Raw genomic sequence first — 17,100 nt, 5'->3', positions numbered from 1 at the left:
CCCGAAGTGATGCAGGTCTCAGACGTTTACCACTTCGGTCAAACCCTCGAGCACGGGTATGGTGTCGACAAACCTGGAAACATAATCGGGGCTAACCGGGATTCGAACCCACAATCATAGGTTTCTGGCGTGCCTCAGGGTGGCAACTGCACAGAGAATCGGGGTGCCCCTCGTATCCCAATAGCCTAGATCGATGCTCCTGATGTCAATCACTGAATAGTCTGGTCCAGACGATTATTTACAGTCCACAATCATATAGCTGGAATAGCTGGAGTGCGGCGTTAAACAACAAACAAACACAACAAAAACATATAATCATTATTCTTTCATCTGAAAAAGTCCCAAACAACTCTGATGTTGTGAAATGTAATGAAACACCCAGACCATGACTTGTCATGTGGTAGCATGAGTAGTCACTCGAAATGTGGCATTTCAATCAATCAATGCTTTATTCAGTATGAACGCCTTGTAGATCCTGGATAGAATAGGTCTTCAGCAACCCATGCTTGCCGTAAAAGGCGACTATGCTTGTCGTAAGAGGCTCGCTGACTTGGTTGATACATGTCATCGTTTTTCCAATTGTGAGGATCGATGCTCATGATGTAAATCACTGTATTGTCTGGTCCAGAATCGATTATTTACAGACCGCCGTCATATAGCTGGAATATTGCTGAGTGCGGCGTTAAACAACAAACAACAAACCAACCTTGGGCCCGTTTAAAAATAACAATTTACAAGTACGGTTGTGGCCTTATACATAATTATAAACAATGTTTAACAAAAACTTTCTTCTTTCATACGCTAAATAAACAAGCATAGTGATTTGATTTGTTCAGTGTCGGTTGAGACATCTATATTTTTAAATGTATGTGTATATTTGCATCAGTGATACATGTCTTTGGTAAACTCTAATTCCAATAGCATCCCAAGTAGCATATAGAAGTAAGACATGATATTCGTCCTTTATACCTCTATCAAATAAAGGACAGTTTCTCACTCATAAATCGATTTTTTGCCACTTGCCTTCATTAGTTCTCAACCGTAATAGACCGCCTCCGTGTCTAGTGGTAGAGCGTCCGCCCGGACAGCGGAAGGCCCGGGGTTCGATACCCGGCCGCTTCATACCTAAAGACGTTAAAAGATGATACTTGTTGTTACCCTGTCTGGCGCTCGGCATTAAGGGACTAAAACAAGGACTGGTCTGCTCGGAGTCAGTATACTGTGTCTGTTTGGGGTATTCATGCTAAACTGCGGCATGGTATCTCAGTAGGCTAGCACTATAAATCGCAGCCACACACACGTACATGCACGTCGCTATATAAGTGCAATAATCTTGGACGCGACGTTAAACCCAATTTCACCTCACCTCACCTCAACCGTAATAGTCCGACTCTAAACTTCACTAAACTGTTTCGGAGCAATTTGGTAAAGTGGTACACGTCATGTTAGTTGGGTCACACATTTTTATATTCGTTTCACGGGCCCGCCGTCCCTACTGAAAAACAGCCGGAAAATAAATAAATAAAATATAAACATAATTATTTGTATTATGTCTCGCTAGCTAATAGACCCTCAATAAAATATGATATATATAATTTCCATCTTTATATCACTGTCTGTATTTCAAGATTCCAGCTGCAATTATAACTCCACGGCAGAATGATTTTCATATCAATAAATAAAAATAAATGATTGACGTAGTTATTGTTATTTTTGTTTCGACCGACCTTGTTTTGAAAAAGCTGGAATATATCCGCGAAACATACCATCATCATCATCATCACCATTGTTCTTCTCCTTATTATTATTATTTTGGACAGGTATTTACCGGTTGTGACAGATGCTAGACAATACTAGTCGATAAGACATGTAACGATGTGCCCGTACAAGAACTACTCTGACATGCCTTGACCTACATTACGCAGAATGAGCCCGATCTATTTAAGTAGAATGATATCACCTATGAGTCAAATGGATAATACCTTGTCGCCGACCTATCACACAACAGCACTTGTTTATCGCGGTATTTAGGTCACTGTTAAGAAGCACACCGAGGTTGTCAATGTCTTCATTCATATGTATGTCCTAATCAACATTCTACGAATGACAAGGAAACTTGAGTCACGTTCGGCTGTATCATGTCTATTAAACGATGTCGGCTGTTTGACAAGATCAACAATACATTATCAAAAAAGGACTTAAAGTATACTTGCAGCAAAAAAAAATGCTCTATATATCTATGCTTATCTAATCCCATATGTCAGAGATAGCAGACATGAAAAATTAAAACGTTTAGAGTTGCACACGGTTTAATGATTGGACGTGCATAACGCCTTAATGAACCAAGAGAAAAGAGATTGTGTGAGTGAGCGAGTATGGTTTTATGCCGCAATTAGCAATATTCCAGCAATATCACGGCGGGGGACACCAGAAATGGGGTTCACACGTTGTACCCATGTCGGGAATCGAGCCCGGGCCTTCGGCGTGACGAGCGATTGCTTTAACCACTAGGCTACCCAACCAACCCCTTGAAATTGTGTGAACAATGTGACTTAAATGTATAGACAACGAGTTTCACTTTGTGTTAGTCTGCAGTAAATATTACTGTCAAACAAGAAAATACTATAAACGCAAACGGTATGAAACCCAACTCATATACGCCCTGTACTGCTTTCCTCGCACAAGACATGTACTGTCAAAATATTTCTTTGTACATGTATCATGTTATTAAAAAAACTGTTATACAAAACTGTATATTACAACCATTCCCAAAGATTATCGTACAATGTAACATTATACCTTTGTACCATGGGCGTGTGTACTATCGGCAAGAAACTATACCACTGCTCGACTCGTCTCCAGTCCATATAGGCAGCAAAATAAGCCGAGTGGACCCGAGTGACTTTAGCGTCTGGCCTGTTAATCACAGACGGGTCAAAATGTTGATCTTCCAAGGGGGGAGGTCGTGAGTCATGGTGGTGAGTAATCAAACGTTTGTTTGGTCAAGGTGATAATGTTTCCTCACTGATTGGTTAGTGTGTTAGGTTCCTAACCACTCACTGGTTACTATCTGGTTAAGAGGGCAAGCTCTCCACTCGCAGTCACACTTCACTCTGCAGGCACATCACAGCTGAGAAGAGGTTTTGTTAGCTTCAACGATGGAGCTGTTGACGTGGCTGCTGACATCACTCACGCCGTTGCTGGCCAGTCTGGTGGGGCTTCTGGCAATACTGTACATGTGAGTGTCCAGTCAGCGTCTTCGTGCACGTGTAACGTGTGGTGCAAGAGTGGTTGCGTGCGTGCGTGCGTGCGTGCGTGCGTGCGAGCGTACGTACGTACGTGCGTGCATAAATGTATGCCTCTGCGTGTGTATTGGTGTGTCTGAGTGTATTGGTGTGTGTGTCTTTATGTATTGATCTGTCTCTGTGTGTAATGGTATGTGTGTGTATTGGTGTGTGTGTGTGTTTGGTGTGTGTGTTTGGTGTGTGTGTTTGGTGTGTGTGTGTGTGTGTGTGTGTGTGTGTGTGTGTGTGTGTGTGTGTGTGTGTGTGTGTGTGTGTGTGTGTGTGTTTGGTGTGTGTGTGTGTGTATCGTTATGTTTGTATTTTGAGAGGGAACGTGTGTGTTTGTGTGTGTTGGGAGGGAACGTGTGTGTGTGTGTGTGTGTATCGTTATGTTTGTATTTTGAGAGGGAACGTGTGTGTGTGTGCGTGCGTGCGTGCGTGTATGTGTGTGTTGGGAGGAAACGTGTGTTTTTCTATGATTGTTATATAAAACGAGAGAATAATATGGAGGAACAACTATCTTGCGCTGAGGTTTCCACGTGGTTAAATTCCGCGGAAGAAAACAATATGTGAATTATCCTATGTTGGTGTGTGTCTGTGTGATAAGGCTGACATACTGCTAGAACCAGGTACAAGTTATCAGGTGTATTGTATGTCCAGTCTATTATGATAAGTAGATGTACCAAAGCATCGTTTCGCAAGTGATGTCACTATCGTCGTCTTTATTCTCACACATTTAGCTCAAGATTTCTCTCGCTCCTGAGTGTATTTCGATTGGACGACTATTTGTTTCCACGTGTCTTTCGAATTGGCCAAACAAAACTATGGTAGACATTGAGTCCAGAGTAATTATCTTATTAGAATAGAGATATAACAACATTATTAAAATCAGACCTTATTAGTTCTCGCTCCTGCTAAAACTAGCTACAGCGAGAACTAAGAGAGGTATAACATACTGGATTAGTCAATAATCTGACAAATCTCGCAAGTATATACTTTGTTTGTTTGTTTGTTGTTTAACGCCGCACTAGGCAATTTTCAAGCTATATAACGTCGGTCTGTAAATTATGGATCCTGGACCCGCCATCCAATGATTGACATCATGAGCATCGATCAACGTAATTAAGATACAATGACATACATCATCCAAGTCAGCGAGCCTGACCACCCGATCCCGTTCGGCGGCTCTGACGACAAGCATAGTCGCCTTTTACGGCAAAAATGGGTTGCTGAAGACCTCTTCTACCCCGGATCTTCACGGGTCGGCAAGTATATGAATGTCCCCTGTACTAATGTAGATGATCATGTCGGGCATGCGCACTTCACGGGATGTGTTAATCAAGCACGTGCAGAATATGACCTTGCCTCGGGAGACAAGTGATGAGTCTACCGTGACAGCTTCCTGTGAGGATCAAGGTCCATAGTGACGCAGGTCGTGAACATTTACCACGATGGTGGAACCCTCGAGTACTACTATGGTGCTGACAAACCAGTGGTATTAACAGAGCCGAATGTGGGCTTCGAACGGTTGATGGTCGGGGCCGTCACAGTCTCCCGCGACCAACTGAACCATTGGCCAGCACGGGTGTGCCTAGAACCAAGATCACCATAGCCGATATTTCGTATATCACACCAAGACGTCATATCCGTCTACATCTGTATATCCCATCATGCAATGATTTTCAGGTATGTGACATGGACTCATGACTACTTCCGGAAGTTGGGCATCCCGGGCCCGAAGCCAGGTCTTATGGGAAACATGGACAACTACAAAAGGGAGGTAAGAATCCTGTACAAATTGATGAGTGAGTGAGTGAGTGAGTGTCGGGAATCGAACCCGGGAATTTAACCACTAGGCTACCCGACCGCCCCTCACACATTGATGAACCACAGGACCCGTAGTTGTAATATTACCGAGTGCGGTGTAAATCAACATTTACTCACTTACTCTATTTTTATGAAATTATTACTCTTTTAACATTGTTTAGAAAGGGGTATTTATAAGACACACGGGACAAGATACTGGAAATATTATTAGAATTACACACAGTACAACTGGACGATAATAGTTTCTCGGTACGTGTATGCCTACAATAAACGGGACAATAGTATGGTCATATGATTCGTTAATCCGCACATCCGAGCGATTACACTTGGACCGGTACCGTCCGGTTAAACGGGGTGTTACTTTCCACTTTTATGTTTGTCCATGCAGGGCGTCATCGGAAACGATATGGAGCTGGTGAAAAAATACGGAAGAGTTGTGGGGTGAGTTTCTAATGAACCCTTATTGACATTTTTTGTATGTATATTTATTCAACGTACAGTCAATATTTGTCTAAGCGACTGAATCTATTGTTTTCTTACGCCATTTAAACAGCTTTCAAAGATTCACAAGAACGTATACACAGACTGCAGGAAAGTAATGGCTTTTCGTACACTCAACATCGTTCAACATAGACTTGCTTCATATGATATTTCAGGTTTTATCATTGCCGCCTTCCCATCATGCTCGTGTCTGACCCGGAAATGATCAAAGAGATTTGCGTAAAACAGTTCTCCAACTTCACCAACAGGAAGGCAAGTCATGACATACCTCCGCTACATGTTTCACACCGTACCTCTCATGGAGGACGACAATCCGATAAAAGCAGAGAAAATGCGATATGTGATACTGGACCCAATGGTCTATGCAGAGTTGCGGCCCTTGACCCCTACTAGGATCCACTGATCGTGGGTGCGAAACCTATATTTGCCCAATTACGAACCTTGCTATCCGTGCATGTGGGTTTCACTAAAGTGGTCAAAATCAATGATATGCACCGCCACCGCGATATAACTGTCATCCTGCTGGAAGCGCTTTAAATATAAATGAGTCAGCTAATATCATGGAGGCCTTTAGATGATGGCTGATGTTGAATGTTAGAAAAGCGAAATCACACCATCATGAATAATCACATGCAGAATTCATTGAATCACATCATGAACACATTCATAATTCATTAATTAAGTCTGCATGTTTATGTTGTGAGAGTTAATTGAATTACAACATAATCATATTTAGTGTGTGTGCGTGTGACTGCTGGTACTAGTCCGAGCCAATGCCGATTTTATAGTGCTAGCTCACAGAAATACCATGCCACAGTTTAACACGAATACCCCACTCAGACACAGTATACTGACTCCGAGCCGACCAGCCCTTGTTTTAGCCCCTTAATGTCAAGCATCAGACAGGGTAACAATAAGTACCGTCTTTAAACGTCTTAATCCCCGGCCTTCCGCTCTACCAGAATTCATTTAATCACATCATGAACGTGTACGGAATTTATTGAATCACATCATGAATCACATACAGAATTCAGTGAACCACACCATAAAGTGGTTCTTGTCGTCCTATGTGTGCCGTCAGCTTGAGTTAGTGTTACATGGAATGACATAACAAAGGGGTCATCAAATAGGGCTTCATCATTAGGTTGTTCCACAACCAATCACCATTCTTCTTCAGCGGCCCGAGCCAATCAACAAGGTGTTCAGGAGTGCGATGTCGGTGGTGGAGGACGAGCATTGGAAGTTCAGTCGCAGCGTCCTGAGCCCCACGTTCAGCTCCGGCAAGATGAGACAGGTACAACACCGCTACGACTACTCATACTGGCGACCCAATGCGACATCCCCCGGGATACTCCGAAATAGATAAGGTTCTCAGTACCACATTGTCGTAAACACAAATGTAGATCAGGTAGTTAAAGTTCATCGTCTCGATGGCGTGGGGTAGCCTAGTGGTCAAAGAGTTCGCTCATCACGCCGAAGGCCTGGTTCGATTCCTACATGGGTACAATGTGTGAAGTCCGTTTCTGGTGTCACCCGCATGATATGATGGAATATTGCTAAAAGCGGCGTAAAACAATATTTTGTTCAATAAATGAAGCATCATTTCTGGTGTCACCAGTCGTGATGTTGCTGAAATATTGCTAAAAGCTAAATACTCATTAAGTATTCTACAGTCAAAAACTGCTTGTATAAGGAACAATTCCACTGTCTGCAGATGGTTCCACTGATCCAAAACTGCACGGCGAGTTTGGTCCAGAACCTAGAACGCCAGTCCAAGGAAGGCGACAGCGTCGAGATGAAGAAGTGTGTACAGTGTTATATGACGCGGTAAACAAATCTCGGTATCGCGATTCGAAAAATTTGCAAATGAGGTTACCAAGCAGACCTGCTTTTAATAATAAACTCTACCTGTGAAGATCCAGGTAAGTATAGGTCCTCAGCAACCCATACTTGTCGTAAGAGGCGACTAACGGGATCGGGTGGTCAAGCTCGCTGACTTGGTTGATGCATCGTGGATCGATGCTCATGGTGTCAATCACTGGATTGTCTGGTCCAGAATCGATTATAGACCGCCATCATATAGCTGGAATATTGCTGAGTGTGGCGTTACACGACAAACAGACAAACAAACAAACAAATAAACAAAAGATTTGAAGCAATGAGATGGGGACGTATTTCAAAGAGCTACTTGGATGTAATGTTTCAGCGTAATGGGGTGTTACACCCTGGACGTCATCGCCAGCACGGGCTTCGGGATGGACGTTGACAGCCAGGTGGACCCCAACAACGTGTTTGTGAAGAACGCTAAGGAGGCCATGTCTGGGGGGTTCACGTTCCCTTACATCACGTCGCGTAAGACCACACGTCATTCACAGTAGTTTGTCATTATACCACCAGTTTAATCGTAGAACATTTGCTTGTCATGTCAAACAATATGGCTGAAATATTGCTCACGTGACTTGAAATTTGATTTCACTCACGCATGTCGCTGTTGTAACCGACCCATCCATTGGTTGGAAAATTAATCAAGTCGGCATCGTTCTGTTGTAACAGACCCATCCATTGGTTGGAGAATTAATCAAGTCGGCATCGTTCTGTTGTAACAGACCCATCCATTGGTTGGAAAATTAATCAAGTCGGCATCATTTTGTTGTAACCGACCCATCCATTGGTTGGAAAATTAATCAAGTCGGCATCATTCTGTTGTAACCGACCAATCCATTGGTTGAAAATTAATCAAGTCGGCATCTTTCCTTTGTAACCAACTCCAATTGGTTGGAACAATAAAGTCATATTTCTGTAGTAAGCAGCTCCTATGTGTGTTGAACAATGAAGTTGGTATCACTTTGACGGAAGACCTGTGTTGTCCCCCCCAGTGCTGTTCCCCTTCACGAAGGCCGTGTTCGAGGCGGTTGGGTGGAGCGTCATGCAGAGGAACAGTAGAGACTTCTTCTTCAAAGTCATGGATAAAGCTATTGATGACAGACGCCAACATCCATCGGTTAGTCTCCCTGCTCCTCCCCTTCCCCCTCCCTCTCTTTCCTTCTCTCCCTCACTTTCTGCCTACAGGATCTTCCCGACATGCCAACAATCTCACACTCACTCTATCTCTCTCACTCATTCACTCACTCACTCACTCTCACTTTCTGCCTACAGGATCTTCCCGACATGCCAACAATCTCACACTCACTCTCTCTCTCACTCATTCACTCACTCACTCACTCCCTCACTTTCTGCCTACAGGATCTTCCCGACATGCCAACAATCTCACACTCACTCTCTCTCTCTCTCACTCATCCACTCACTCACTCACTCCCTCACTTTCTGCCTACAGGATCTTCCCGACATGCCAACAATCTCACACTCACTCTCTCTCTCTCACTCATCCACTCACTCACTCCCTCACTTTCTGCCTACAGGATCTTCCCGACATGCCAACAATCTCACACTCACTCTCTCTCTCTCACTCATCCACTCACTCACTCCCTCACTTTCTGCCTACAGGATCTTCCCGACATGCCAACAATCTCACACTCACTCTCTCTCTCACTCATTCACTCACTCACTCACTCCCTCACTTTCTGCCTACAGGATCTTCCCGACATGCCAACAATCTCACACTCACTCTCTCTCTCTCACTCATTCACTCACTCACTCCCTCACTTTCTGCCTACAGGATCTTCCCGACATGCCAACAATCTCACACTCACTCTCTCTCTCTCACTCATCCACTCACTCACTCACTCACTTTCTGCCTACAGGATCTTCCCGACATGCCAACAATCTCACACTCACTCTCACTTTCTGCCTACAGGATCTTCCCGACATGCCAACAATCTCACACTCACTCTCTCTCTCACTCATTCACTCACTCACTCACTCCCTCACTTTCTGCCTACAGGATCTTCCCGACATGCCAACAATCTCACACTCACTCTCTCTCTCTCACTCATTCACTCACTCACTCCCTCACTTTCTGCCTACAGGATCTTCCCGACATGCCAACAATCTCACACTCACTCTCTCTCTCTCACTCATCCACTCACTCACTCACTCACTTTCTGCCTACAAGATCTTCCCGACATGCCAACAATCTCACACTCACTCTCTCTCACTCATCCACTCACTCACTCACTCCCTCACTTTCTGCCTACAGGATCTTCCCGACATGCCAACAATCTCACACTCACTCTCTCTCACTCATCCACTCACTCACTCACTCCCTCACTTTCTGCCTACAGGATCTTCCCGACATGCCAACAATCTCACACTCACTCTCTCTCTCTCTCACTCATCCACTCACTCACTTTCTGCCTACAGGATCTTCCCGACATGCCAACAATCTCACACTCACTCTCTCTCACTCATCCACTCACTCACTCACTCCCTCACTTTCTGCCTACAGGATCTTCCCGACATGCCAACAATCTCACACTCACTCTCTCTCTCTCACTCATCCACTCACTCACTCACTCCCTCACTTTCTGCCTACAAGATCTTCCCGACATGCCAACAATCTCACACTCACTCTCACTTTCTGCCTACAGGATCTTCCCGACATGCCAACAATCTCACACTCACTCTCTCTCTCACTCATCCACTCACTCACTCCCTCCCTCACTTTCTGCCTACAGGATCTTCCCGACATGCCAACAATCTCACACTCACTCTCTCTCTCACTCATTCACTCACTCCCTCACTTTCTGCCTACAGGATCTTCCCGACATGCCAACAATCTCACACTCACTCTCTCTCTCTCTCTCACTCATCCACTCACTCACTCACTCCCTCACTTTCTGCCTACAAGATCTTCCCGACATGCCAACAATCTCACACTCACTCTCTCTCTCTCTCTCTCTCTCACTCATCCACTCACTCACTCACTCCCTCACTTTCTGCCTACAGGATCTTCCCGACATGCCAACAATCTCACACTCACTCTCTCTCTCACTCATTCACTCACTCACTCACTCCCTCACTTTCTGCCTACAGGATCTTCCCGACATGCCAACAATCTCACACTCACTCTCTCTCTCTCTCTCACTCATCCACTCACTCACTCCCTCACTTTCTGCCTACAAGATCTTCCCGACATGCCAACAATCTCACACTCACTCTCTCTCTCTCTCTCACTCATCCACTCACTCACTCACTCCCTCACTTTCTGCCTACAAGATCTTCCCGACATGCCAACAATCTCACACTCACTCTCACTTTCTGCCTACAGGATCTTCCCGACATGCCAACAATCTCACACTCACTCTCTCACTCATCCACTCACTCACTCTCTCCCTCACTTTCTGCCTACAGGATCTTCCCGACATGCCAACAATCTCACACTCACTCTCTCTCTCACTTTCTGCCTACAGGATCTTCCCGACATGCCAACAATCTCACACTCTCTCTCTCTCTCACTCATTCACACACTCACTCTCCCCCTCTTTATGCCTACAGGATCTCCCGGAAACCCACAATCTAACACTCACTCACTCTTTCACTCACTTCACTTTCTGCCTACATGATCTCCCCGACATGCTACAGCTCACTCACTCACTCACTCACTCACTCACTCACTCACCCACCCACTCACTCACTCACTCACTCACTCACTCACTCACTCACTCCAGGCTCGGCCAGACATGCTGCAGTTGATGCTCAACACCCACACACTGGAGAACACGATGGAGGCAGACGACATCCAGGACGCTCAACTGGATTTTAGCAAGACTAGGAAACGACGTGAGTTGTTCATCCTTACCGATGTCCTTACAGTCACTGCTGCCAAAATTACATCTCGTGACAACATTTTCTATCTGTCATTTTCTTTCTGACTGACTCGTGTCGTTCCGGAACAAGTCGAATGTCTCTTCTTCCTACTGGCGGAAATGCACTCGTGTTGATGAATACTGCGGCAAAATCATTCGGCTTGTCCCAGAATGTCACGAGTGGTCACGAATACAACTGCACCAATGTTCCGCCTAAACATCAAGAGAGTTGCACGGAGAAATTAGGTTGTCGCAGATTTTAGGGTCATGTGTATGTATATAAATAGAAAATATATATAAGACCATTTTTCATAACTCTAACGCAGTTGCATATATAAACTATTCCCGAAATACATAATTTTCAGGCTGTGAAATATTCAAGGAGGTACTATGCAAAACGCCCTGTGTTCAATTCCTGTCACGGTCCAGACTTTTGACATTGGACTTTGTGGCTGTCGTCAATCCATTGTCTCTGTAGATTAGGTTCTTCATTAACTGCGGGGTGGGATAAAACTGTTATATAACTCCTACAGACTTTTTTGCGGTAGTGGATAATATTGTTGTGTAAGGTGAGGTGAGGTGAAATGGGGTTTAACGTCGCATCCAAGATTATTGCACTTACATAGCGATGTTTATGCACGTGTTTGTGTGGCTGCTGGTACTAGTCCGGACTGATGCCGATTTATAGTGCTAGGCCACTGAGATACCAGGCCACAGTTTAACATGAATACCCCACTCAGACACAGTATACTGACTCCGAGCCGACCAGTCCTTGTTTTAAGCCCCTTAATGCCGAGCGCCAGACAGGGTAACCACAAATACCATCTTTTAACGTGTTTTAGTATGACGCGCCCGGACCTTCCGCTCTACGGGTGGACGCTCTACCCCTAGGTCACTGAGGCGGTCAGGGATAAAACTGTTACATTAGGTCTGGCAGAAAACCGTTATCCTGGGTCGGGGATGCGTTATTATATTCGTTCGGGGGCTCTTTGTTATAAATGGTCGAGATAAAACTCTTACATGAAAAAACCCTGTTACTTTGTAGGGGATAAAATTGTTGCTTTAGGTCTGGGGTAAAACCTGCGTTCTGTGTTCTGGTATGCTGTCGATGCAGATTGAGACAGTTGCTGACTCCTAAACATATTATTCTCCCCTAGCCCTCACAAACGACGAGATAATGTCCAACTCAGTGGTGTTCATGTTGGCGGGGTATGACACCACATCAGGAGCCTTGTCATTCGCCTCCTACCTGCTGGCGACCAACCCCGACTGTCAGGACAAGCTCATCCGGGAGATCGACCAGCATCTGGGCAAGGTAGATCCTTGAATAAAGGCCCACCTTGAATATACGCCTGCCTTGAATATACGCCCGTCTTGAATATACGCCCGCCTTGAATATACGCCTGCCTTGAATATATACCTGCCTTGAATATACGCCTGCCTTGAATGAACGTCTTCCTTGAATATACGCCTGCCTTGAATATACGCCTGCCTTGAATGAACGCCTGCCTTGAATGAACGCCTGCCTTGAATATACGTCCGTCTTGAATATACGCCTACCTTGAATAAAGTCTGCCTTGAATATACGCCCGCCTTGAATATACGGCTGTCTTGAATATACGCCCGCCTTGAATATACGCCTGCCTTGAATAAACGCCTGCCTTGAATATACGCCTACATTGAATAGACGCCTGCCTTGAAAAAACTTCTGCCTTAAATAAATGTCTGTCTTCAATAAACTTCTGCCTTAAATAAATGTCTGTCTTCAATAAACTTCTGCCTTCAATAAACACCTGCCTAGCCGGGTCATCATTCTGTTATCGCTACTGGATGGGTTGTACTTTGTTGGCCACATGCATTTGTTGTAGTTACTATAGTAACAGTGATAGTATGGATTTACTGGATGCAAAAGAATTTCGTTCAAGAAAGAATTCCTCTACATTGAAGTCGAGAGTTTGCTTAATTCCAGGACCTGGCTACCTATGACAATGTGATGACGTTGCCGTACTTGGAGCGTGTGTTCCTGGAAACACTCCGTGTCTACCCTCCAGCGTCAAGGTGAGTGAGTGAGTGAGAGAGAAAATGATCTTAACTCCCATTCAACACTGACGACTAAGATCGTTTTGTGGAACGGGGCCCTGTTCCAAGAGGCTACCCAATGAATCGGGTGGTCAGACAGGTAGTTAACCCGAAGACATGGATCGCTACTTATAACATTAACCACTGGATTGTCTGGCCCAGACTCAAGTATTTACAGGCCGCCGTCAAATAGCTCGACTACTGCACAAAACGGCTGGCCTAGTGGACTAAGGCGCCGCAATTCGCTGTCCAAAGTTGCATCCCTTGTCATGCCAGGATCCGTAGTCGTCCCAGTTACGCCCTGACTATAATGCTTGGTTTAATATGACGTCTGGATAGAACTAGAATACTGCTGACGGTGGCTTTACATGTGTTTCTGACGGGTGCCACCATGGGGTAGGATACGCTCAACATTTCGCGAACATCTGTTGCCATCGCTGTTCGGTAGTGATTCATAAACACGTGCTTATAATATAATCAGAATCGAAAATGAACACTAATTTTTGTAGATATTTTTTATGATTATGCAAATATTTATTGTAACGCAATGATTTGTTTAATAGAACGAAATTAGGTTATCACAAATAATATGAGTGAATCTAATTCCGCAAATATTGTTTCAAGCGGCACTCAGGCACTCACTCACTCACTCATCCCATTCAGGGTCTTTGAACACAGATTCAGAAGCAGTTCCTACGCCAGTGCCTGTGTGGTGCTACTGTCTGCTACTATCTTTTCCAGATTCGCTCGCATGGCTAAGAACGACATAACCATTAAGGGTTACCTCATCAAGGCCGGGACGTCCGTCAACTTCCCCATCTACGCCATGCACCACGACCCAGAGTTCTGGAAGGAACCAGAGAGGTTCGAGCCTGACAGGTGTGTGGCGACCATCCATGGCTTGCCACGATGCGCCATTTTGTTGTTCATTTGGTAGTTGACATGTGATGATGGAGCCTCACATTACGAAAAATAACGTTTAACCCTTCCAACTCACTCACTCACTCACTGGATCCTGTTTGTTTTAGGTTTCTCCCCGTGAACAAGACAGCCATGCACGATTACTGTTTTGCTCCATTCGGCATCGGTCCCCGGAATTGTGTGGGAATGAGGCTGGCATTTTTAGAATTCAAGATGGCGCTTGTGACAGTTCTGCAACACTTCCGGTTCCGTGCAGCGCCAGACACTGAGGTAGAGTAGATACATATAGCCTTGAAATATAATACCAGGAAACATAGCCTTCGAGAAATCTTGCCGATGGCGATTCGGGGTTAAGTTAATTCCATAGTAAAGTGATCACTTAGAGAAATTATTGTTACCATATCGTGTTCATTTGTATTATAGGTATAAATCACGCTTATATCCCTGTTTGTTTGTTGTTTAACGCTATATTCGACATGACAGTGGTCTGTAAATCAAATCTGGACCAGACAAGCCAGTAATTGATATCATAAGCAAATACCGACACGATGACGGGGTACGATGATTCTCACTCAACCAAGTCACCAAGCCTGACAACCGGATCTAGTAAGTCTCCCTGTACAAGCATATATTGGTGGGGACCTAGACTAACATTTAGTCTCTGAAATCTTATATTACACAATATCCTTCTTGACTCTAAAAATAAAAAAAATCCCTATGCTGATTAATAGAGCTAGCTTGAGCTGGCTAGACTTGCTTTTGTATGCATTTCTAGATTATTATTTTTTCATAAAATAAATATATTCCACGGTCATGGTGCAGGACTAGTGGGGGCCCTTTCTGGCCTGACTCCCCCGGGGCAATGTATCAAGGACAAACCAAAGAATTATTTCCCTGTCCTCACTGACCAATCATTAAAGGGATGAAGTCGTTTCAATACACAACAACCGGTACACGGTCATCCGTTAGAATAAAACCATGGCGTCAAAGCGTATTTTCATTTTCAGATTCCGCCCAAACTGGAGAAGGGAGGTTTCGTGAGAGCACAGAACGGTATCTACCTCCGAGTGGACAAAAGAACATAGACACGTCATGATGTTGTTTAACTGTTGTTTTAATTCAGCATATGCCAATATTTTAAACCAGTTACGTTAAAGAAGCATGTGTTTCCATGATTGGGGGTTTGAATCAATTTTCGCTTTGATTGGGATCTTTCGTTGGTGAGCGGTGTTGGTTTCTACGAAGTGATGACGTTTTACGATGTGTATTTCCAACCACATTGAGGTTGACAGCCATGCTATAGCGAAATACCCTTCAAGGCGGAGACAAACCCAACTCACACACTCTCTCCCGTGTAATTCCCGAATGAGACCAGTATCTCCATCATTATCACAGAGACAACACACATCAAGTCACAGATCCGTTCATTATCGCGCCCCGTGCTCTCAACTTCAATAAATTGTTCAGACTAAGTTTGTCTCTGTGTATTTAATTGATGGCAAATACTCGTGTTCTGTCCTTGTGGGTGTGAGGTGGAAACTTACACCCTCTTCAAATACCATGGAAGCTTACACGTGATGTAGTTCCACACTAGTTTGCTTGTTGTTTTACGCCGCACTCAGCAATATTCCAGCTATATGAGGGCGGTCTGTAAATAATCGAGTCTGGACAAGACAATCCAGTGATTGACATCATGAGCATCGATCCACACAATTGGGATACGATGACCTACATCAACCATGTCAGCGAGCATGACCACCCGATCCCGTTTGTCGCCTCTTATGACAAGAATAGTCACCTTTTACGGCAAGCATGGGTTGCTGAAGACCTATTCTGACACAGCTCATCACAGATTCCACGCCACATAGGGACGTATATTTGCAATATATTAGTCAGCATGGACGAGAAAGATGTTTGAACACTTAGATGTACTAGTACTCATTTGAAGGCGCCGCTATGCGCTGTGCAGAGTTGCGTCCCTTGGGCACGCCAGAAACCTATGATTGTGGGTTTGAATCTCGGTTCGCCCTAATTATGTTTCTAGGATTGTCAGCACCATACCCGTGCTCGTGGGTTTCACCAAAGTGGTAAACGTCTGAGACCTGCATCACTTCGGGCTTTCCTCCCACACCAAGCTGACACGTCATGGTGGAACTGGAATACTGTTAAAAGCGGCGTTAAACCTAACTCACTCATTTGTACCTGACTTGGTCAGGAGGAAAAGCAAACATAATTACAATTTCCGAATAACATCATTTCGGAATACAAGTTGGAAGAAAGATGTTTCAACTATGCATATTGCAGAGCTGCAGGTAAGCTGCGTATTTGCATAAAATACCCTCCCCCCCCCCCCCCCCCCCCCCCCCTTCAATAATAGTCAGCCCAAACCCAATTACTTTCAATTAACTTGTGTACAGAAACGCATGTATTAAATGAAAAGCTCAAATGTATAAAAACAGCAGACGTAAATACCCAATGTAGCTTTTTCAGCATGCGAACAACGGAGCTAATTTCCGAAACACAATTACGAGCTAATTTACTTTCCGAGTCAGTCTTATATTTAGAACCTTTATATTGAAACCATTATTTGATATTTTTTTTAAATCTTAAATGTTTACTCATTTTGGGAAAATTCCAAAAAGAGTGATAACTAGATGAGTGAAAAAATATTGGTTACCGAATGAAAAATGTAATAAATCAATTGAAATAGAACCCGTCGAGTA

The 17,100-nt window shown here is 44.3% G+C and overlaps 1 protein-coding gene across 1 annotated transcript; it reads left to right on the top strand.

Annotated features, from left to right (window-relative positions):
- Nucleotides 1–3,087: 3,087 nt before the first annotated feature.
- Nucleotides 3,088–15,843, top strand: LOC139456089 (cytochrome P450 3A8-like). Its single transcript, XM_071237611.1, has 14 exons — nucleotides 3,088–3,238; nucleotides 4,971–5,064; nucleotides 5,500–5,552; nucleotides 5,768–5,864; nucleotides 6,790–6,906; nucleotides 7,327–7,415; nucleotides 7,819–7,964; nucleotides 8,489–8,613; nucleotides 11,240–11,351; nucleotides 12,535–12,692; nucleotides 13,347–13,435; nucleotides 14,198–14,335; nucleotides 14,485–14,647; nucleotides 15,385–15,843. The coding sequence occupies exons 1-14, from the start codon at nucleotides 3,159–3,161 to the stop codon at nucleotides 15,460–15,462; spliced, it is 1,539 nt and encodes a 512-aa protein (XP_071093712.1). The 5' UTR covers nucleotides 3,088–3,158; the 3' UTR covers nucleotides 15,463–15,843.
- Nucleotides 15,844–17,100: the final 1,257 nt, after the last annotated feature.

Source organism: Haliotis cracherodii, unplaced genomic scaffold (assembly GCF_022045235.1).
Source record: "Haliotis cracherodii isolate W230 unplaced genomic scaffold, xgHalCrac1.p SCAF_11, whole genome shotgun sequence".
Lineage (NCBI taxonomy): Eukaryota > Metazoa > Mollusca > Gastropoda > Lepetellida > Haliotidae > Haliotis > Haliotis cracherodii.
The sequence above is the reverse complement of the archived record's forward strand: the minus strand, read 5'-3'. Positions and strand labels throughout refer to the sequence as shown.